Below are 24,504 nucleotides of genomic sequence, written 5' to 3'. Positions count from 1 at the left end.
TTGCTTTAGCCTGAGCCCAGTTGTGGCTACAATTGGAGGAAGGTGGAAGAGAAACAATCAGAATTGCTCCAACCCTGCCTCCGCGCAGCTGGTGTGAGTGCCTCACTCTCCACAGGAAAACCCAATCCATTTTATTAGATCATTAAATAGGCACTAGGCACTAGGCCTCTGTTTCTCAATTGTCCCCTGGGGGGGTTGGAAATGGGTCATGAATCAAGTGCAGACGGGACAGTGTTACAGAATGAAATTGTGCAGCCTTAGATATGGAAACACGTTATCACAGAGACTGAAACTGAGATAGAGAGTTATGGTTTGTAGAATAGATTTGGATAATACTTGAATAGGACATTTGAGCGACATCACATGTACATAAGTGTATCTGTGATTATCAATCCAATTTTCTGTCTAAGCATAAAATGTAGTTTATAATCAACATTCACACTGTGGACAAACATACTGTCAAAATGCTTACTACTCTGCAACACATTCCTGAGATGTATTTTATCAAGATTTTCTAAGACCCATGGAGCAGAAAATGATCTATTGGGCACCCCTGCCAGTTATAAAACTAAAACAAGCTTGAAACTAAATAGGAACAAAACTAGTGACTATTTCCAGTTTTCACTGGTTAAGTACTGCATAACAACTTTCCCTGATTCAAGCTACATATAAACTAGCTGAAAATAAGCTTGTCCTTCTGAACCTTTATGCTACAATGCTGGGAATAAACAAAGATTCCGTTGATACATTTATTCTCTCCACGGCTTGACACTGACTCTGCTTTCACTATTACCTTTGCTTAACTTTCCCATTATTGTGCTTTTATCATGGTAAGCTGCCATAAACTTCATCCATAAGGTAAAACTTAAAAGAAGTGATTGACATTTTTAAAAAGTGTATTATATACACAGGTAGGATAAACAGGTTATAAGGAGTTTCTTTAGTGTTACTGAACCCATTACAAGGGAAACAGGCTGAAAGTAAGTGAGCAGGCACAATGGCTTTCCCATTGGACAATGAATATTAAACTCATGTAGGCTGCAAGAATTTCTATTGAATAATTGTGTTTGTGTTGAAGAGCGCTTCACTATATCGAACCACGTGCTGACACACAATATATCACTGATTCCCTAAATGAGGGGAAAAGCTTCATTAGTGGTTTCTTGAGTCAACAAATTCTTCTCATTCCACAAAAAAGTTCAAATGTCGCTGCTCTGCATGGATGCGGCCTGCCACGGCCACAAGGGCTTCAGTCAAGACAGCTGCAACCGTAAGCAATCTCAGTTTCCAATGTAAAACAGAAGTCAGTACTTAGCTTTTTTATGGTTCCTTGCAAATAACAAATAACAACTTATCTTTCTAAGCAAGGCTTAACAAAATTTGTCACTTTTAGGATTGCATATTTTCAACCACAGATCTTGTAAAGCCTAACTACTTTTGCTGCCAAACTTCAGTTGTAGGTTTGCCAACTCATTATATACTACGAGGTGCTATTTAAAAGAATAGCAACTCGAGAACAAACCATTGCGCAATGCTGCAATACCATTTTCGGATTTAAATCGCTGAGTATTAAATGTTTATAAAGTTCATTTTGATATCATCTGTGATCAGTCTGACCTTGTTGAACTGTTTTAAAGAAGATTGGAGCATCAGGATTCCATTATGGGTACAGGTCATTTTATTTTTGTTTGACTACATCTCTCCTGCCATGGCTAATTTAATTTAAAAATCTTAATTTCCACAACTCTGTTGAAGGCAGGATACACCTGGACACAAGCCATTACGTCTCAGTAGATCTATCCTGAATAAATATTTAATATTGCTTAATTCTGATGTCTTTGAAAGGGTTATCATCATGACTAGGGCAACAGAAATGACTTTGCCTAACAACAGTATTTCAGTCAGACCTGTCATTTCTAGCCACTGATTGCCGTGCAATACTTCATGTCTAAATTATATATAATTATGGCAGGAATTTCTTAACTTCTCATCATCACAGACTTTCCTTCCAATTTTTAAACAAGCTAAATTTATACAGCCATTTTAAATTGATGTATGTTTTTAAAGGGGGAGAGAATTTTTTCCAAATGCTATACTGATTACATTCCACAACCCCTGTACAGCTTATATTTTTGGATTGTGAACAACAATTGGATTAAACAATTGGATTGTGATGGCCATATAAGATACCTGAAATCTGTTATAAAAAAATAGTAAAAAAAAAAAAACATTTGCATACCATTCTGTTACGGTAGAGAGGTGCTTCGTCTTAAAAGTAGACATTAGGGTATGTGTTGCGTAAATTGATAGATAGATAGATAGATAGATAGATAGATAGATATATATATATAGATAGATAGATAGATAGACAAGCTGGCTTTTTTAAAAAAAGATATGTCCAAGCTGTGTCATATATAAGGAAGATGGGTTAACTGCTTTGTACATAACGTTGTAAAGAAATAAAAAGGAAAAGTAAAGTTTAAGTTGCACATAAACTGATTTATTATCAAAGTTCAGGACATTTCAGACAATACACCTTTCCTGAACTCTAGTTTTATGAATGCAATCATTAAAACCATGCAGACTACATTTCCTTGTAACCCATAACCACATACATATTTTACAAAGGATATGAGCTTTGCAGAATTTTACTCGCCCTGCTACAGGTGGTCATTTTGTTCTAACTCCACTGCTGACTGGCACTTTTGGCCTGTAGTTCCTGTAATTCAGACACATTTAATAGAAGCATTGAAGTCATGCTTGGTTACCATGAGAACTCTGTTTGTATTTCACAGTCTTTATAGCTGCCAGTTGTTAACTTGTCAGATTGGGTCACACAATTTCAGCAGGTACACATTTTCCATGCCCCTGCCATGTGGTGAGGGATCCGCATTCCGCTGAACAATTTTCCACTTTATTGCATATTTTAATGTGTGTTGGACAAGTGCCTGACTGCTTTCAATGTCTGAGTAACTGGATGGACAAATCACTTCTCCCAACCAGAACCTATTCAGACCAAGCATTGTGCTGACTTATATGATGAAAAATGCAACTGTAAAGTGTGATTAAAAAGACACAGATGATAATAGTGGAACACGTGGAAATAATAATGTTTAAAGTTGCAGTCTTCTGCAACAGTCCTGTTACATTTATTCTGTGCATGCGCCTTTAATCAGAAACAAGACCTCATTCGCATTCCAGTTTGTTTACATGCCCAACAGAAGCTTCAGAAACAGGTAAACATCCACCCATTTCTAACCTCAGTGAACTAAACAAACATGGTCCAACAATGAAAATGATGACTATAATACCTTTCAAATCTGTATAGGGCACAACATCCTTTACCATATCTCTCTGACTATACAGTATATACATGGAGTAGATGGTGCTAGAGCTGGAAAGTGTCACTGGCACATGATTTGAATGGGATTAGGAATGCTGTTCAGTGCTGGCTCTACAGACTCAGCTCAAAGCAGGTAGTCAGATTTAGAGAAAATAAATCCGGATGATTACAAACACCATAACTGTTGAATGCAACCCCCACACACCCCCCCCCCCCTTACCCCAGCCCCCCCAAAAAAAAAAAAAAAAAAAACACAAAATGCAATAACAGTACAGAATTTATATAACTGTAGTTCATTTTATAGTTGTGCAAGTGCTGTAATTTAGAAAGGGTGCTGTTTATCCTAGCAATGTAGATAAAGCAACGTGAGGTCTGTAATGGCTCTAGCAATTGCTGTTGCAGATTAAAGTTCACTCAGTAAACCCACAGCGCTACGTGTGCTTCTCTACAGGGCAAGGTTGTTAGATGCTTCCTGCTAGGAAGCTGTGTCCTGTGTTAAGTGCTGATATTTGTCCTGATTAAAGGAGGCAGTACACTTACGAAGACAAAAGGCCAGATTAGCCACAGTACATTCTGCTTTAGTCAACCATTTAGTTCCCAAAGGAACTGATTCTGTTTCAGCAGTGAAAACAAACACTGTGCTGTCACAATGCTAAATCATGCTGCTAAGGTTTTTTTTTTTTTTTTTTTTTTTTAACTTTGCTTTAGAAAGAAAATGGTACTTAATATGCTTAATGTGCCATAAATTTGCAGCAGACTTAATTGTAGTTTGACCAACAATTTATATGGGTACAAAAAACAAAAAAAAAACTTAATTTAGAAGATGTAAAAAGTGAGAGAAAGAAGTATTTTTCAATGTCTAAGACATACCACATTTGAAACCTCTTTATACCTTAAGGGACCCTACTTCAGACCTTGTGATGATCCACAATTTACTATAAACTGTTTTTTCTTTCTTTTGTACAAATCAGATGATACTTTTAATAATCCCTGCAGTGTAGCACTAACTGCAAAGGAAAATATAGTTAGAAAGTATATAGAAAAATCATGTTGAAGCACATTAATTCACAAGTACAGTAAACCATATTAGAAGCCAGACAGAACTTGAGGAACTAAAACAAACAAACTCATTGGTCACTACAAGGGATGTTAATTGATTCAAAGTGTTGCACAGGCTTCAGTGTACAGCGTAACACTAATATGTGTCTCCACCTCACTTCAGATACTCAGATGCATTCTTTTTCTGGAATCGTTAGTAAGCAAATAATGATCTAATCCTATTAGAAAAAACAATAGATAATCCTAAAGGATCACGCATAATAAGATATAAAATATTTCCCCATTCACCAATGATTTCCATCTGTTTTTAGTTGAGCCTTGAAGAGCGTGATCAACAAGAACTATTTTAAAACTTTTCAGCTTATCAAAAATGTATTTCAGTGACTCTTTCCTGGTACAGCTTGTATAACTAAGATTGGAAGGCCTTATTAAACTGAAAAGGGCGGCTGTTAAAATTCATTTCCGCATGACTTTATTCTTAAATGTAAATATTTTGGGTTTACAAAACAAATGGCACGAGCGAGAGTTTCTGTATTCGCTTCAGGGTGTTGCGTTTAGCAAGAACATTTCTTACATTCCACCAACAACAGTGACTTATACCAATACTATTAATGCTATGCACTTGTACGGAAACTGTTTTTATAAACTCCTTACTCTCCACACTGGAATGTATCATTCAGTGCAGGCTTCAGCATCAATCTTCCTGTCAAGTAACGCACCAGAGCAGAGTTTTTATCTGTCAGTCGATCTGTCTATCATGTATCCATGTTCCACATCTTTTTTTTTTTATAGTTCTTACTGTATTCTGTCTCCAGCTGTCTTTTCATTCAAAACTCGGTTGACAGCCTACATTTCATCTGTGCCATCTATCTTAAAGCAGTTTGATTACGGCTGGATTGTTTTACATGAAACATCTCTTATGTCTTCTTGTTTTCCAAAAAACTTTGAAAAACACCATTGGGATACCATTGCAATACCAATGTAGCACTAGAAACCACAGCAGAAATCATTCTATATGCCATGAATTAGGAGTGACCAAAAGACATATAGTATCCCTCCATATTGTACAGTAAGATGCATTTAGAATCTTTTTCAGGTCACACCTTATTTTGATACATTTTGTTACAGTTAGCTTGTACAGTACATAGTTATTTTTTTGTTAGTAGTCACCAATTGTTTTTATCATTTTCTTCCCAATTTGGAATAGCCCATTATTTTTAGGCTCAGCTCACCGCTACCACCAGCCGACCACTTCTTTTACACATTGCAAACCCACCGTGCAGCCACCTCAGAGCTATAGCACTGGAGGACAATGCAGCTCTGGGCAGCTTACAGGCAAGCCTGCAGGCGCCCGGCCAGACTACAGGGGTCGCTGGTGCGTGGTGAGCCTTTCTCAGACCATATTGCAAACAAGTAATCAAACAACAGACTTACTGTCGCAGTATATTGTCAGTAGCAGTATTATAAAGTGACAGCATAACATATGATTTAAATCTAAACAATACGCCTATAGATTCGGCTTGTTGTTTTGATTGTAATGACAAAACCACATAAATGAAACTGTAGTTTCCTAGCATTGGCAACACAATAGATTTTCAAAACTGATTTACTTCCACTGGAAAGTAATTCAGTTGTTATCTGAATATCCCAGTGGCCAACTAATGTAAGGTAGTAGCTGAATATAAGTTAGTGGCTGATCAGTGGATGAAAGTTCTGAGGTTTTGAATCAGCTAAACTAGATGTTCTGCAGCTTCCTATTATTGCAGTGCACAAGGGCATCAATCAGCATCTCAAGCAACCAGGCAGGAGGCCAGTGGGTCTGTGATTCAAGGAGATCCTTCTCTCAACTAACTTATACAGTATCAGATTCAGCCACATGAAAAGCTACTAGTGCAGAACAAAGGATTAGGCGAGGGGGCGGTAATAATGTTCGTGTAATGATCGGAATCATGGCTAGCAGCTATCATTAATGTCACTCTGCACACCTGCAAGGGAGACAGGGCTCATCTTAAACTCTGAACAAAGAAAAATATCCGGGATAGTGACTTAAAGCTGCAGAGACTGTGATGAGGCCATTGCTTGCAGCAGGTGCTGGGGAATTAAGCAAAGTTAATTCAAGCTCAATCTTTGAGTAGTCAAAGCCAGTATGCCGCAGTATGCTCGGTCATATTAGTAACTACAAAGATATCCTCACCAGTCCCCAGGCATTAAACAAGTCGACTTTTCATACTTACAAAAGTCACTGGGGTCTATTCAGTGTATCTAAATAGTGGTGGCTCTCAATACCACTGCCTTTAATATCAATTAAAACTCCCGGAAGTTTTAGATGTTGTAACAGAAGTAAACACACTAAATAATCCCACCTGCTCTGTTACACTCATTGAGGAGTCCTGTTTGATAACCTCCCACTGCCTTCAATACGCTTAAACTGCTACTTAATCCTTCATATTTGTCATACATGCTTCAGATTTGTTCACTAACGTTAAACTGCCATTGTACTTTGTAGTAGATACTTATCTGACCGAGTTTATTAATAGTTTTACCCATTAATTGAGTGTATTGAAGTCAAAGATGATTTGCCTAGGAGACTGCTTTACCCAGAGGTTGCATAATGAGGTTCAGTGTAGGATCTTTAGGGTAAAGCCATAGTAAACAGCCATGAAAGCACCCAGGAAAGCACAGTAGTGGGACGTTCTTTAAATAATTAACATCTGCATTCTTTTTATTTCTGCTTTTAAATAGATAGTCTTTTGTATAAAAAAGATCAATGCTCGTCACATAAGGCACAAGCTTTGTGTTTCCCTTAGTGGTGTGTAGGCAGTGCTTGTTGCTGGCAATTGAAACAAAACAGGAATTTGTTTCGTCTTGGCTGCTACCCTCTGACGTGGTAAGATCAGACCTTTTTTATTATAAGGTGCTGAAGGAGAGAGATTGAGGGTAACGTTGATTAACTGAGAGCCTGAAAACAGCTACTCTCAACACAGTCTGGGCTCCATTTCTCTAGATTAATCAATGGTGTTTAAGACAGTATTAGTTCTTGGAGACTGAAAGGAGAATAAAACAGATCTACAACTTCATTTCTGCCCTCCCAAATACCAAGATCATTCCTATGAGCTGGAGAACAACCGGTTGAAGTAATATATATATATACACACACTGAGTGTCCAAAACATTAGGAACACCTGCTCTTTCCATGAAATAGACTGACGAGGTGAATCCAAGTGAAATCTATGATCCCTTATTGATGTAACCTGTTAAATCCACTTCAATCAGTGTAGATGAAGGGGAGACAGGTTAAATTGAGACATGGATTGTGTTGGGTGTTGGGTTTTTCACGCTCAGCAGTTTCCTGGGTGTATCAAGGATGGTCCACCACTCAAAGGACATCCAGCCATTGGCAGGCCAGTGGTCGAAAACGGCTCATTGATGAAAGAGGCCAAAGGAGGCTGACACGAATTGTGCAGAGCAACAGATGGGCTACAATTAGTCAACTGACAGTCTAGTACAACATTGGTGCCGAAAGACCCATAAAAGAATGCACAACTCGTCGTACCTTGACACGAATGGGGTATGGCAGCCGACAACCTAACAGAGTTCCACTTCTTTCAGCAAAACACAAGAAACTGGGGTTGCAGTGGGCTAAGGAATGAAAACACTGCACACTGGAGGATTGGAAAAACATTGCCTGGTCTGTTGAATCCTCATTCCTGCTGTTTCACGCCAATGGGAGACTAGGGTATGGAGAAAAACACATGAGTACATGCATCCATCATGCCGCGTGTCAACATTGCAGACTGGTGATGGTGGTGTGATGGTGTGGGGTGTGTTTTCATGGCACACATTGGGCCCCTTGATAAAATTGGAGCAATGTTTGAATGCCTCAGGATATCTGAACATCATTGCCAATCAGGTGCATCCTTTCGTAACAGCAGTGTATCCATCTGCTAATGGATTTTTCCAGCAGGATAATGCCCTATGCCACAAGGCTAGGATTGTCCAGGAATGGTTCCACGAACATGACAGTGAATTCAGCTTACTGTACTGGCCTGCCCAGTCACCAGATCTCAATCCAATTGAGCATCTGTGGGATGAGATGGAACAAGCTATTCGGAGTAGAGATCCACTACCAGCCAACTTGACACAATTGTGAGAAACATTGTAGAGTCCATGCTCCAATGAATTGAGGCTGTTCTGAAGGAAATAGGGGGTGTCACTCAATATTAGGAAGGTGTTCCTAACGTTTTCTACACTCAGTAAATATATATTTTTGGTCTTTTATTACTTAAATCATGGTATGTTTATTTTAGTTGAACAAACGTTTACTCTGGGTCGTCAATATTCAAGACATGTTCAATTATTATTTCAACTGACTTTTGCTTTAGAGGAAACAGTCTGTAACAATATGCATTGGTCTTATATCCCCACATGTGATGGGAAAGTACGTAACCCAATTGTGAGGAAACTTGGTCAGGACATTTAAACACAAGTTAATGGGAAAATCTGGATCTGGGCATATGTTGAAGCCCCTATATGGTTACTTTTTCATGCTATTAATATCTCAAACATGGCAGGGGCATATGTTATTAACATATTCATAATCCTTTTAAATTCCATTCAGATTAAGAACAAGTATAATATGTTATACAATTTTATGAATTGCAAATAAAGAAGTAACTTATTAGAAAATTACCCGTGCTCCAAGTCCAAAGCAGGCTTTTATTACAAAGCTTTTAATCATTTTTTAAAAGGTATTGTACAATTAAAATCAAAATAATAAATAATACACTTTTTCATGATGTTTTATGAGGTAATACAAACCATCACTCTTCACCCAGAGTGTCTCTAAACACATGACAGGTCTGTCCATGTTACAAAGCTTTTAAAGTGTTATGCCTTCTCTTCAGTAAACAACTGATTGTACACTGTTTATGCTCTAGTGAATCTTGTTATCTTTGGGTTAAGGGTGGAATGACCTGCATTCTAATCTAAGTTAGATTCATCACTGTTAAAATTATCTGATATTTGTTGTTTATTCTCTTTTTTCTTGTCAGTCTGAACCTCTTCTCTGGCACAGGCCAAATCTTTTGCAAACAGGCCTCTTGCTTGAAGCCCCAGTGGGCTTGGTTACTAATTTAGCACCTGGTTGGAATAAATATCTGGATTAGAATGGATCCTAAGGGCCAGAGTTGGGAACCACTGCCCTTGTGTGTGTCTTGTGTAACTAGGGATATACAATTCAATTTTACCCATTTCCACGTCCCCTTAAAAATGTTTTGTTCAGCTTTTTATTTTTTATACATTTTGAAACATCTCCAAAATAGCAAAATAAATAGATTCAAATATTTTTCAGTAAAGAATATTCATCTTTAGTTTTTGTTTGTTTTAAATAAGAAACAGTTTGGCATCCATTTTGAAAAAAGGTAAGTAATCTTGAACCAGGCTTTATGTTTATCCTGCTGGAATAAAGACTTAGAACTTTCAAAACGTCTTGTAAAATATTAAAATACCCTGCTTTTAGAATTCTTACACAGCCCTATTGAATTGAATAATATGTACCCTTATTCATATAAGGAGTAAAAAAAAAAAAAAAATTGCCCACTCTCTCCAAGATGAAATTGTTTTTGACACACAGTGAATACATGTTATAGATTGTGTTAATACATTCCACCCACATGACAACGCTGTTAGAGGGAGCAGTGCTTTATAATGGAGTATGTGTTATGATAAAGGCCACAATAGGATTGAATTCAGTTTCAATGTAAACATAATTAATAACACTGCTATCAAAGCCTCGTCACATGGGAGCCACATACGCCACTGAATGTAACTAGGCCAGTGATCTAAGAATACATTGTTAGATATATCTGATCATAACCGAATCTCTTCAATAATTTTATTACAGTAGCTCAGATGTGGTGGTTGAATGCATTGTAGTTTGATGCCACAACCCTGCAGGGAGTTTCACTCATGATAAGAATGTGGTTAGTCTCCAAAACTTAATCACACAGGTTCATGTTGGTAGGGGGAGTCTATGTGTTACCCTCCATTGAGAGCTAGAGGCAATTCAAAACATATTGAATAATTTGTATTTAACCACATGTACTGCTTTGTATTTGAGGCAATAAGAAAGTCAGTAATATATTTTGAAACTATGCAGAATTCAACAGAAAAAAAGTCTGTATTTTTATTTGAAAATAGTTTATAAGCTTATAGTTTATAAGGTAGACATTAAACCACAGCTCTGTTCAGAAAGAGTTTTTAAAAACAAGGCAAAAGAGGATTAACATATTAAGCCAGTGCACCCACATACAGACGGTTCCCATAATCGCACAGTACCAAAGGTTAAATATTTTGGAAATTCAGAGTGTATAGCCAAAAGCAATCTGAACCATACAAACAAAAATAGAAGCACAGAAAATGGATGGGTGCAACCCAGGGAGCTTTATTTCTCTGGAAAAACCCTTCTTTACAATTCACCAGCCTGAAGAAAAATTACAGGTTGAAATTGCAGACTCCTTAAAAAAAAACACAACACAACAAAAACAAGTTAAGCTTCATACATTTCTGTCATAAGAAACAACTTCAAACTGTACATCAAGCTTTTTACAAAGCACATGGGACTTCTCCTATAATGTTCTTTCACATTAACCTCAATTTACACAAGCAAATGCTACATTCGTATTTCATTAAGACCTCACAAATCCATCATTAAATTTTTTTTTTAAAGTCTCAAGACATTAGAGTTTAAATAGGTCCATGTTTTAAAACTTAGTTGGCTTTAAAAACAGTCCAAACCTGTTGCTTAGCAACATTTAAGCGCTAGTACCGCCATTTCTTGATAAGTGTAACAGTGTGCTATGCAATGTGTAAGGAGCAGCCATTTTGTTCATCAGTTTTTCTCCAGCTCTCAGCAAGCTCTGTCCTTCCACCAGATTCGTTTCTTCAGCCCAGCCCAGTTCTTCCAGTAACGCCCAATCAGAAACCAGTTCAGTTCAGCCAAAGCGCCACACAGCTTCCAACGCGACGCTGCTTGCTTCTTCAGTCCGTATCGATTTCACAAGGGTTTTGTCCTTTGTCCTTCGCCTCTTTGTATATTCTTTGGAAGTCTTTGAAACGAGGGGCGCAGCCCAGTCTGGCCTCCCCAAAGTGCATGCTCCCCATGAAGAGGAAGTCCCCATTTCCAGGGTTCACCCCACACTCCAGTGGCGTCCTGATCTGACCCAGCCAGCGCCGGCTCTTCCCTGTGGCACGGAAGATTTTGCTCTTCTGTCTGTACAGCTTGCTCACAGACACCCCTATCGTCGACTCCTGCAGCTCAGAGTCGTGCGTCACACCTCTGATGGTGCCTCTTGCCACTAAAAGGAAAAAAATTAATTGTCAAAATAAATAAATAAATAAATAAATAAATAAATAAATCATCCGTCATATTTACCTACATTTACTTTTTAAATCTATAAAAAAATAAATACTCAAGGACTCCAAGCATGTCAGTTATTACAAATTCCTGAGCTTCCATACAAATTATAAAAACACATGGCTTCTCATCTATCTCTTTATTGAAGGCATGTTGGGAATTTTATACATATACATTTTGAGGCCTAGAACTTATTTAAAATAGAAGTATATGTCCCTGTACTGTATGTGTTTCAGGTTCTGGTGGTGGTTGTTCACTCATATGAATATAACACAGTATGTCAAGGGCTGTGAACTGTCTGAGACCAGATTCAAAGGTCTGCCGGAGTCTAAAAGAAGCACTGCCGAACTGGGCTGTGTTCTTACTACTGCAGCACTTTCAATCATCAATACAGAAACAACAAGGAGGAGACAAAAAACACTTTTCCCACCAAGGATCCAAATTGTCAATGGATTCACATTTGCACTAATCTCAAGACTGCTACTAGTACATACTGCAGTGGTTTTGTGGCTTTTTCTTTATTGTAAGCCAACAACAAAAAACAAAACCACAGACCCAAAGCCACTGTACTGAAAAATAGCTGACTTAAAAAAAAACAAATTGCTCTGAGAATTCAATAAGCCTTTGCAGCAGAGTTTTCCCAAATGTAATGATTCTTAAACCTTCTCTTTATATGAAGACCCTATTGAAAACTGGCCCTCTGTCCCTTTTGCTAGCTGTCTACTTAAGACATCAAGGGAAAAATAGCATGTCATTTGCCACTGGAAACCTTTGAACTCCTGTTCCTGTTATCCCTGTTGCTAAGCCCATTCTCCCTAGGTGGTGAAAAATGAACTAATTACGATCTCAGAAGGTCTGCCCCATTCATTTCATCCCCCCCTTTAATTGGTGTGACTTGTTTACAGTGGCTCAGGTAAATTTCCTGTTTACTGCTGACTAGCCTTTCTACCTAAACTGGAGTGGGATGGGTAACCTGATCTTAACAACAAGAGCCACGAGACATTTATCTACACTTCAGGACGGCCATATTAGAAATGAGTTTAAGACTAGACAGCTTAAACTCTTAAAGTTGTAGACCCTTCTAAATTACTTTCTTTAAATTAAAAAAAAAAATACCTATGGTTTTATTTGTGGTTTTCAGTTAATGAAGAAGCACAGTTCACCTTTTCACAACTCTCGTGGAATTTTTGATGTTTGTTTTAAATGGGAATTACATTTCTTTTTTTTTTTTTTTTTTTTTTAAATCACTGCCCCTTTGTTCTGAGGTGATGCAAAGCACAGTTTTTTAACAGTATATGAATTACAGCAGTGAAATGGTAAAACTTGAGGGGTCCAGCATCATGTTTTCTTGCATATTTCAGGAACCATATCATATAAAATATAGAAAGTCTCTTACCAAAATCACTAGTGCAGACAGCCAATAGAATCTCTGTATCACTGCATGGGCGACAAGGAGCTGGTGAGGGAAACAAAAAAAAATAAATCATTATTTTTATTGAATCATTTCAAAAGGAAAACTGGACTTTTGACAGGATCTTTTTTTCGCTTTCCATTCCAGAAAAGTGTGTAATGCATACTAGAAAATAATTCATTAATCCTTTAGTTTGGAACAATGAATAATTTAGCTGCATTTTATAAAATGTAAAGGAAGGTTGGAATTCGTTCCAAAGTGTCTTCACCTCTAACTCTCACTTAAACCAACATACATCATGGGTACAGTTTATGGGTTTATTGACTTGACAAAACTACAGCTTGCTTTGACATAACCAAACAAAGGTGCACTTTCTTTAAAATATTTTCATATTGCGAAATTGGAAAGGTCTTTGCTTAGCTAGTCAGTGTATGGTACAGGAGTCCAAGCAGCCAGCTTATCCAGAGTGGGCCCTCAGTGAATTCAGGGTGAATTTGAGACCGTCAAACAAGGCACTGGCTACATAAGATTCTCATACACCAACACAAGCAAATCTGTCCTTGTGCTTCACTCCCCATAGCCCTGTCAGTCTACAGTGTGTTTTATTTATTACTGCACTGAGGGCTACTAGACTGTGGCAACCTGCAGGCATTAGTCTCCTGGAAGGCCCCCTGTAGCGGAAGGCCCAGACAGTTCCCCTCACAAAGCCACCATTGTCAGAGTCTGCTGCCTGGCTATTCACGAATTCCTTGCCACAGACCTAGGCTGGCAGTACCATGAGGTAACCTGAAGCAGCTGACTGCGCACAGCAAGCAGTGGTTCAGAAAGCTGGCCCCGTTCAACCCTTCTGCTCTCTTCACACTACGATGCAATTACATCATTCCTCGTGGGACAGCAGCAGCAGTCGTGTTCCAGCTGCTTTGAGCGATTTGCCCTCTGAACTCAGCTTTACTAGCAAGAGGACGACGACACTCACAATAGGCCACACTTGTTAGCACACAGCCTGTTTATAGACTGTATAAGGATGTTGAGGGAGGACTGCTTGATGCCAGCATTCCAGGAGAGTGGCAGACAAAGTGGTGATCTCATTCCAGCTCCTTTCCAACACTCTCATTCAGCGCCGGTGTGGCAGTTTCCATTATTCCTTGCTTGAGTTCTGTGGATGGGTTTTTTTTATGTGATTTGGGGGATGTGGCACATTTCAGTCACAGTGTGACAGGAAGCAGGCATTCGAGACAAGGAATCACCCTTCACGGTACCCAACTCAAAAACAAATGCTTTCAGTCAGTAAAAGGACGTCTTTATACGTGTTTAGTTACCATGCACAAGTCATCCAAATCCCTGCTACGCCAAATTCAATTAGCACTAGGAGAATCAGCTTAGTGAGAAAGACACACAATTGCTCCAAGTATCCTGCGGCCTTATGCACACACCCTTTAGTTTAACCCAGTTAGAATGGAGGGAGGCAGTAATTGGTGAGCAACAACTTTGTCACAGTACCAACGCGCAAACCATCCACTTTGAAGCAAGGGCCACTTTCATCTGAAAGGATCGTTCTAATGTTCCAAAACTAGAAAAAAAAAAAATTGTTATTGTAACTGTTTTTATTAGTTCCAAAATATTGATTTCCGTTCTCTCAGAAAAATGGGTGCCAAAAAATAAATAAAAACAGGAGGCCAAATCAATCTTCTGCACTGGAAAAAAAAACCTATTCAGAAAACACAAAGGATGGTATTTTAAAAAGCAGAACTTTCCATTTTTCAGATAACTCAGGCACCTCAAGCTTCCCCTGATCCTCACACTTATGGATCAAAGGGCTGCCTTACAGCAGGCTTGATAATACTCTGAAAAGGACACTTAACAACTGTACTGTCACTTCTAGCTCTTATTACCAGCTATGCATATATTATGCAGCTTCCTTTACTTTGTTACCCCATTCACACCTACAGCAAAGTGGTATTAAGAATTAAGCAGCACTGCTTTCCACTCATTATATTTCAACTGATGTTAGCTGGTACTATATGGAAGGAGGCCAGTTGGGTACACTCATGTACTGGTTTGTTAAATTGCTGTTAAATACATTTGCCCATTAGTATTTATGGTATAAAATGTAACACCGCAAATAGAGAAATGTCAGTCAGCACTACCGTTGGCTCTTACATGTTGTACAAATCACAAAGGGGCACTTTGATAAACAAAATTAGCCAACATATACCATTACAAAGGGCTAATATAAAAATCTGAGTGCAACCCAGGAATATGTGTTTGCCATTAAGTAGTGTCATTCCGTGGTATTTTTTTGTCTGCAACGTTTTTACACTGTTGTGGAAGGACCCTTTCGTAATTAAATGGCATTTGCCTTTGAAAATGCAATTGACTGTAAATGACTTGGTTCAATGGTTACCGTTACAAAAAAAAAAGAAACATTTTGGTTCGTCTTTGCCTAAACTGTGATGATGAGTTGCCAAACTCACCTCAGTCAAGTATAAAAACTGTTGTCAGAAAAGGCAACTTGGATTGAGGGAAATACATCAGTAATAGGAGATTCTGTCTTTCAAAAGCCTTTCAAAGCAGAAGTTGATGCCCATAACTGGAGCAACCAGAGAAATTATTATGTTTCACAATCAAGACTGCTACTTTGCCTCCGCAAACAAACCAGTAATTGTCCCCAAAGTAAGACCCATAGATTTAGCAAGATAAGCAATTTCTAGGGAGAGTTGGGAAGGGTTAGTACTGTAGAAGGATTAACCAACTCCCAGGGCAGAACTAAAGAGAGCTGAGGAATTCTACTGGAATAAAGTGTCTGCCCACAAAGAAGTTACCCTCAGCAGGACTACAAGGTCAGCTCACAGCCGATGCTGGGGCCACCCCTTATGCTTTATAAAAAAAAACAAAAACAAAAAAAAAATGAAAACTAGATCAGCACATTCAGGATTAGCTCAGTTCAAAAATGAAATTGTGCCCGAGACCTCTCTTCTGTTCTTTTAATTGCTGTTTCTTTACGATTACTACTCCATCTCCACCTTGGCTGTTTGAGAAGAGCAAGGGGAGAACAAAAGATGTGGACATCAAAGGGGGCCTAGACACACAGATGTGTGCCTGGAGCTAAGTTTAGGACCAATTTGGGCAAGAGACAGGGAAGGAATGAGACACTAGTTACAGGCCACTTCAAATGAAGGAATGATTTCAGAACACCTCTGCTAGAGGAGAGACCTGACACAGGAACAAAGTTAAAAAACCAGCTGTAGCAAAAATTATTATGCTTTTAAAATAAGAGGTCTTTTGCTTTGTCCAAGTATGGCATTAAGCCCTGGTCTTTGAAGCTATCTGTCACAAAGCAGACCTTAAATAGTGCACAATAGTTAGTTTGTAAGTTAGCACCCAGGTATTTGGCCTCTAGGTACAAAGCAAAAAAACAAAACAAACAAAAAAAAACCTTTACTGAATGTACTTAAAGTCCATTTTCTAGTTTAATTTTATTAAGCCACAGCAAAATGAGTGGTAGTAATCTAAGTAACGCAAGTCAAAGTGGCACACAGGTACAAGACAAGACCTACAAAGCTCTGCAAAATATATCCTTATCCAAAGGAATAATTCCTTGGATTAGTTCCAAAGCATGTGCATTGCATTAAGTTTCATACAAGCCAGATGGAAAACAATTAGGAAATCAGACAGAACGATAAAAACCTCCAAAGCGGCAAAACCTGCATCTGAAAAGAGCCACCTGTGTCTCCCTCGATCCCCTCGGCAGGCAGGCACTTGACACCAACAGCTGGGACAACGTCAGAGGGGAATGGAACACACAGACACTGAATACAAACTGCTGTGCGACTCAGTTACCACTGTGAAGGACACATTCACTGAACTGTTGCTTTTCAAAGACATAGTCTTGGAGTTTATCCAGAAAAACATATTCAACACAGCTCCACTATGTTCCAAACGTGTCTCTTATCAGTAAAAAAAAAAAAAAATCTGACTAGTAACTTCCCTTAGGATTTAATAGGTTTGAAGCACTATCTGAAAAAGCAATCAAGATAAAACACAATTTCTTGGTGATATACTGTACCTCAAAATGGAAGCCTGCATACATTTGCCTAGTTAAATCCTTTATCCTTGTTTGCCTTGGCAAAACAAATACAGTGGGGTACCAAAACAGTATACTGAAACTGCTTACCACAAGAGCGACTTTCCTATACTTTCAGAAAGATACTCACTTGTCACTCTTTTACATCCACCTGGTAATAGGCCTGCAGTTACAGAACTTGTAAAAAGGGACACATAGACTTCAGTTTATAGAAGTTGTAATTTGTATTCTGGGATGTACGCTACAAATACAATCTACTGCCATAGGGCCAGGTTTTTGTAAGGACAACTGTGGTCAAATTACAGTAGGGTGCTGAAGAGTATTATAGACATTGTCAAATGGAAGACAAGGTTTGAAAACCTACAATTATGTGACAGCTTCACAAAGGGGGGGTTTAATTCGGAGTTGGGGTGTGTGGAAATACTGGTCAATATTCTTTATCCATATAATGTTTTTTCTCCAGCTTTGAAAATAACCTCTGCATCAACCCAACACAAAAAAACAAAACACACACAGGTACGCTCCTGAAATTGCAATGGAGTATTTTTTCACCCAAACAGCTTTTTTTTTTTTTTTTCCAGCAGGGCAAAGAAGTAATTTATAACAATATGTAGCCTCCGAGCTACGCCTGGCAACTTCTTTACCAACTTCTGGACATTGTTTAAAGGGTGTCGCTCAGCTTAGACACATGACTTCATTCAAAAAGAGATTTGTTTCTGTTTGCTTGCAGGCAGCTCTTCACAGCTAGAAAACTACACAACATGGACCACTTTTGTTTCACTGAAAGGCAGTCTCAATTTGTTACCTTGTTAAATTGTGTGGATTTCATTCTTCATTTGTGTGTTTAACCTAAGCACTAAAGGACATCCAGGAACCAGGGAAGGAGACTTAACCCTAGCGGTCCTTTAAGCAAAGCAAAACAAAGACACTTTTAAATTAGTGCTTAACGACAATATACGCATATGACACAAAATATCTGCTAGTTACATTACAATACATCTGCACTAAAATAGAATTCCTTGCTGCCTGTTTCTCCCAGTTAAGGCCTTCTGTGCGCTGTACTTTGTTGACAGCTGTAGTAACACAATCTTCCACTCACCCATTGAAACCTGTTTCACACCACGTCAGGCACAAGTGTTCAAGAACACCATTAGTAAAATCAGCTACTTACCAGAAAGAGTGTGCAAATCAGAGCCAGGCCTCTGGTTCACTAGTTCATACTGGAAGGCAGTAATCTTCCTGCTAATGTCTTGCTGTAGGGTTGCCTCTATAAACAGGGAGCCCTCATCTATCCCGTAGCAATAAACCTGGTTAGGGCTATGGTCCTGCTCCTGGATTAATAACTTCAGGTCCCCAGATTTTTCTAAATAAATATTAGCTCCTTTGGAGTCCTTCAGTGGCTTGATGCACACAGTCAAGTACTTGTAGGCCGCTGTGAGGGTGTTGGGTCTCAGGTTGACGATTAAGGCTCCCGTTGGGTACAGCCACTCCAAGTTCCCTTCTGAGCAGCGGAGGTAGACTTGCTCCACGTCCCTTGTGTGCGATTCATGTGTCAGCCCACTGAAAGAAATAACAGAAACATTGGTAGTAAACAGGTATAGCATGAGGATTATCAAGAAAGTACCAGACACATATCAGACTCCCACATGCAGCTTATGGTTTTAAAATAACAAAGACAATTTAGTCTCATTATTGCAGAATTCTACTTTAAATGCAGAATCCTACTTTTAAATATATAAGGCAGAAATTTATATATATATATATATATATATATATATATATATATATATATTATATATATATTATATATATAGGTAGTCTACCTGCATCAGTGTACAGACAATAAAAGCACCACCTAGTTGACACTACAGGTGGCGTTAAGCATTCCTCTGCATTTTCTTTTCTTTTCAGACCCTGAAGTTACACACATCTGCAAAAATGCAGAACTGGTAGTTTAAAAAGTCCAGAATGACTGGTTACTCAAAGTAAGACACTATTATATTACCATCCCCACAGCTGTTACACCTAGTACATACTGTTCTGTTACGAGTTGTAATTTTCAGCCAAGAGACAATCTGTTTGCTACATGCTTGCTGACAACTATATTGAACTGAACTCAGCTATCATATAATGCAGCACAGCAACGTTCCCTGCTGATTCACCCTTTTAAAATGCACTTCAGTTCCCGAAATAGTACTTCATTACCAATCCTAAACCGATTCCTTTTGTAGCTTCAGGTTAATAAGCAGCTTTGGAGTTTATTGCACTTGCCAGTTTAAAAAAAGAAAAGAAAAGACTTTATGAAGCTGATGTCTCATACCGGGTACCCTCTCCCACTTATTGCATGACACTGCATAACATGAATACAGCCGAGACAACCTTGAGACAAGCAGTTATTACATTTCTGGTAAAGCCGCCTTTAACCAAAATGTGATCAACGCTTGCTTGAGCCAAGACTTTTTGTTTTGGAAACCTGACAGAGGTAAGTAGGGCAGTCAGTTCTGCTGTCATAAAAATATATATTTAACTGGTTTACTTCATCGTTGATAGTCCAGTTTGTTTACATCCTCAAGTTTTTTTTTTTGTTTTGTTTTTTTACAGAAAGGAAACCTTTCCCCCTTAACCTGATTGTCAGTACATCAGACCATTTGTAAAATTCGTATGCTCCTGATATTCTTTGCAAGAGGTTTTAAACACTCAAAAATAGACAATGAACTGTTCCCTGAACCTGTGGTGCTAGTATATAAATGAAAAAACAGACAGCTAATGACTGCATCGATGTTATTTGCTGCTTGATTTGATAATAACAATCTTAAAAACAAATAAATAAAGATTATAGAAAAAGCGTGATTTCAAAGAAATGACAAATATATCAATGGAAACTCTTCTGCTCCACTCTGAAAATAACGTCCCCTCCGTTTGCATGTAATTGCGGGCAGGATGCTAACCGGTTGAATGAAAAGATTTAATTTGAATTCGGAGCAAATGTTCGCTTTGGATTACATTTAAACAGGACTGTTTTGGTTTTTGTAATGTAGATGTTGGTGTTTTTAGAATTATGCGGGCTGTAGGCCTACTTTACAGATTGCTTGCTTATTTAAAATACAGTAGGGGAGACCAGGGCTGTTTATCACACTTTCTACTCTTTAGTTCCTCGTTATATTGAAGAATAACTCTTCACGTACAAATTGATGTTTTTTATTTCAGCATAACTTTATTCCAAATATGATATTTAGACAGTTGAAAATGTGCCGTCACCTGTGACAACCTGCCCCATACTGGGGTTGGTTGTCACAGGGTATGTTTTTGCTTTTACAGCAGACAATAATGCAACATTTTTAGTTTATTTTATTTTTTATTTTTTTAATAACAAAGTTTCTACTGTGCACAATGACAGAAAGTTGTATTTTTACTTTTTATGTTAACATAAAAAATACAGACATATATATATATAATTTGAAATGTTGGCCCATGCTACAAAATAATACCACAGCCTCCACAGAACCAGAGGACAAACAGTAAATAATTTAAATAAGCACTACAGGGTGACATAGCCCACATTATGGTGTAAAAAAGTAGAATGAAAAAATATAAAACTTCTTCCTATAGGATTTACATGTGACAACCAACCCCCAAAACTATGTGACAACCTGCCCCAACCAGACTTTACATGATAATTTAATTCTCTCAGTACTACTGGGAGAACCTACTGGTTTTGTTTTTACACCAAAAGATAGCCAGTATGTGGTTCTATTTAACATGGCCACCAGTTCAAACAAACTCCAGTACTACTAAGTTAACATATTAACATGACATGATTTTTTTTTTTACTTTGGGTATGAAGAAAAAAAAAGAAATATATGCTAACCTTTATGTTAGATGCAATTGACCTCAAATTACAAGATAGTTGACTTCAAGACAGTAGAACAAACATTAAGTGTTAGCAAACATTAAGTTAAGTGTCTGCGCCATCTAGTTTCATAGCTATGAGCACTGTGACAACCAACACCGGTCTCCCCTACTACTAAATCAACAAAACAGGAAAGAATCTAATTTAACTTAGCTTTTGACGCTGAATTTCCAAGCTATTTGTGTTCCGGTTGTACACAAAAAAACAAGATTTTTCAAAATATCACCGAAACAGCAAACTCCAGCAGGCATTTACAACAACACACCTGACACACATTAAATGCTCCAACCATTAACTGACTGCAATGTACCCGATCCATTCATTTACATCGTTTTGTTTCTTAATTGGGTCTTTAACATATGATTTATGTATAGTACTTCAGAAACCCGCATGTAAAGATGCTAATGGAAAAAATATATATTTATATATTACTTCAAATCAAAGTACATCTGCTGTTTTTACTTTAATGGCATCTAAAGTCAAACCAAACTACTGCAAATTACTCCGATGTGACGGTTGGGTAGGTGCTAATTCCTTTCGCAAGAAGACACGCCCATTTAACAAACGAATAAATTAATAAATGCCTTCAAGGCGAATATGTTCTTGATTAAGCAAGCATGGGAATTGAATTACCCCTTCACCCCGCTAGATGGTGATTACAACAAGCCGGGCGCTGTGCTGGAGAGGCTTCTGCTGCCCTTTCTAGTATATTTGAGGTGGAAATTAAAGTATGATGACTCGACGGTCAGTCTTTCACAATGGCTTGAATACAGAGCGTTAATCGGAATGTCTACTTCAGAAATTTAGCAGCAGCGTTTCAGGGTCACGGGGTAGTTTTTGTTCGAGAGTACGCATTGCTATTCTGCGTTCTTTTAGCGACACATCTAAAAGAAACCCTAAATCAACAAGCAGTGTAACTGTACTGAATTTAACATTGCAAAAGTGTGAGGAGATTTAAACGCCACACTGGCAGCATTACCACTGCCTTCAACTACTGTATATTATAAGCTAATGTAAAGAAACGACATAAGAAAGTTTACAAACGAGAGGAGGCCATTCGGCCCATCTTGCTCGTTTGGTTGTTAGTAGCTTATTGATCCCAAAATCTCATCAAGCAGCTTCTTGAAGGATCCCAGGGTGTCAGCTTCAACAACATTACTGGGGAGTTGATTCCAGACCCTCACAATTCTCTGTGTAAAAAAGTGCCTCCTATTTTCTGTTCTGCTGTAAAGTAAACTGCAGGTCAAATTAACAGACTCAGAAGTAATTTGTTATGCAGCGAACCATTTCCAAAGAATGTATAAACAAGCAGATACAAGACGGTTGATTTGCAGGTGGCGTTTAAATGCGGCGGCGAATTGGGATGCGCAAAGGAACCTCTTCCGGTCCAATTCACTAAAATCTGTTACTTGGGTGTTGGGTTACACACCTTCTGATATCAAGACAGGCGACTTCAAACGCCCAGTCTAGCATTGTATTTTAATGCGCAGACAATTTGCTAATCTCATCCATATGCCGTGGTAGGAATCTATTTAAAACATACAGTAGACTGCCGGTATATTTAATTCCAGCACGCTGCTCGTTTCTTTGTTATCACAGTTAGACACTTGAGAGCATTTAAACAAAATCTTATCAGCGTTTGCTTTTACCATGTTTATTTATTTACAGTGCCTATATGAAATTGAATTAAATCATACTGACAACTATTGGGGTGATTCTAAAACAATGTTAATATCAGTATGTTATAAAGGGTTTGAAATTGACTATAGACAGTGGAAACAGTAACGAGTATGTGTGTGTGTATATATATATATATATATATATATATATATATATATATATATATATATATATATATACACACACACACACACACACACAAATACATTGTAATACTGTATATATATACACATTACAAACAACTGTAGTCATCTATTCTATAACTACTTATTAGGATGGTAATTATACACCTAATTTTTCTAAAATGTTTTTAATTAAACACAACTTTTGAGACTTTACATTACACAGTCAGGATCCACTGATACGCAGCAGAAAAAATTGAGCACACCATCATTCTAAGTAGATTTGTTTATTCTAAACCAGAGCGAATGCAAACCAGCGTGTCAAAATGAGTATTTTTTTTTATAAAAAACATAATTACCTTCCTCTCCAACTACACTGATCGCTGGAATACTGCGAAGACGCAACTCGGCACAGCAGCAAAACTGCGATCAAATCTGTTAGAAACGGAGTTAGCATGTTATCTTCCACTTGCTGACTTTCAACGCCAATTTCTATTTAGGATTCTCCGAGCAACAATTATGCAATTTTTGTTTAAATTCACCGCTACATTGTAATTTAAATTTTGCAAATAGTTTCAATGCAGGAACAAGTACGTCCCAAACAGATCGGACCCGTGGCTGTGGCTCTAGCAGTAATCCATTCCCCGCATCGCATTCAGCCAAAATAAAGCGGCGCTGAGTTGTGAGGAAAGTTTTACTCGAGATTGACTCCGCGTCATGGCTTTGCTATCCAACTGAGAGTTACAATTTTTTTGTCCGAAACCACGCCTCAGCTCTGACTCAGACCTTCGTGAGGGAGTGCGATAGTACTACAGTACTATCAAAATAGCTTGCAGGCTTTTACCTGAGATTCATTAATGTTTATTTCATTAACAAGTGCTTTTCACTATATATTATATAAATCACGGCTAATTAGGATTTATGCGTTACTAATATATATATATATAGATATATATATATAATAGTAAATAGGTAGCTAGTCTTATTTTTTTTTTAAATCTGTATTAAAGTTGGCGTGATCAAATAGTTTTAAAATATTTAACATGTATACATTTAAACATTTTGATAACTCAGAATTCCACGTTGAAAACACCAGGTCTGCATAAGTGCTATTTGTGAAACAAAACACAATTTAAAAAAATAAATAAATGGGCTTGGTTTGGTTTGTACACAGAAAGATAAGTTATCCAAGAAATGTACTTCGAGGAGGTGCAACTTTAATAATATAGACATGCAATAACTGATGCGCGCGTTCTAACATTTTGTCAGGCTCTTAAGATTTATCACAAAAACTGTGACGCTGTTTCTTTACTACGAGATTCCACTAAGATCACAATCACCCATTTTGCAGCCCAATACAATTTCATCACGACTTTCTGATTGACAATACATTCTACCTCTCAAGTGTCAGATACTGGGACAAAAACCAATTGTTTTCTCACGGGGGCGGGACTTAGCTTGTTGCAGGGCACGCTTTACGG

The 24,504-nt window shown here is 38.0% G+C and overlaps 1 protein-coding gene across 2 annotated transcripts; it reads right to left on the bottom strand.

Moving 5' to 3' along the window:
- Window positions 1-10,817: 10,817 nt before the first annotated feature.
- Window positions 10,818-23,699, bottom strand: LOC121296081 (meteorin-like protein). 2 transcript variants are annotated; one of them, XM_041221264.1, is made up of 4 exons: window positions 23,383-23,699; window positions 18,483-18,868; window positions 13,213-13,272; window positions 10,818-11,757 (listed from the first exon to the last, which is right to left on the bottom strand). In XM_041221264.1, exons 1-4 carry the CDS (start codon window positions 23,478-23,480, stop codon window positions 11,441-11,443), a joined length of 861 nt encoding a protein of 286 aa, XP_041077198.1. In that variant the 5' UTR covers window positions 23,481-23,699; the 3' UTR covers window positions 10,818-11,440. The 2 variants fall into 2 exon arrangements, with proteins under 2 accessions (XP_041077198.1, XP_041077197.1); XM_041221263.1 differs by having other exon boundaries at window positions 18,483-18,871; window positions 23,383-23,698.
- Between the last annotated feature and the right edge of the window lie 805 nt (window positions 23,700-24,504).

The sequence above is a fragment of the Polyodon spathula genome, chromosome 21 (assembly GCF_017654505.1).
Source record: "Polyodon spathula isolate WHYD16114869_AA chromosome 21, ASM1765450v1, whole genome shotgun sequence".
NCBI lineage: Eukaryota > Metazoa > Chordata > Actinopteri > Acipenseriformes > Polyodontidae > Polyodon > Polyodon spathula.
Note: the sequence above shows the minus strand (reverse complement) of the source record. Positions and strands in the feature narration are given on the sequence as shown.

Coding starts and splice junctions, on each gene's coding strand:
- LOC121296081 (XM_041221263.1), bottom strand. CDS start 23,480: ATGCTAACTCCGTTTCTAACAGATTTGATCGCAGTTTTGCTGCTGTGC. Junction 13,273..18,482: donor TGATTTGCACACTCTTTCTG/GTAAGTAGCTGA, acceptor TTCCCTCACCAG/CTCCTTGTCGCCCATGCAGT. Junction 11,758..13,212: donor TGTCTGCACTAGTGATTTTG/GTAAGAGACTTT, acceptor TTTTCCTTTTAG/TGGCAAGAGGCACCATCAGA.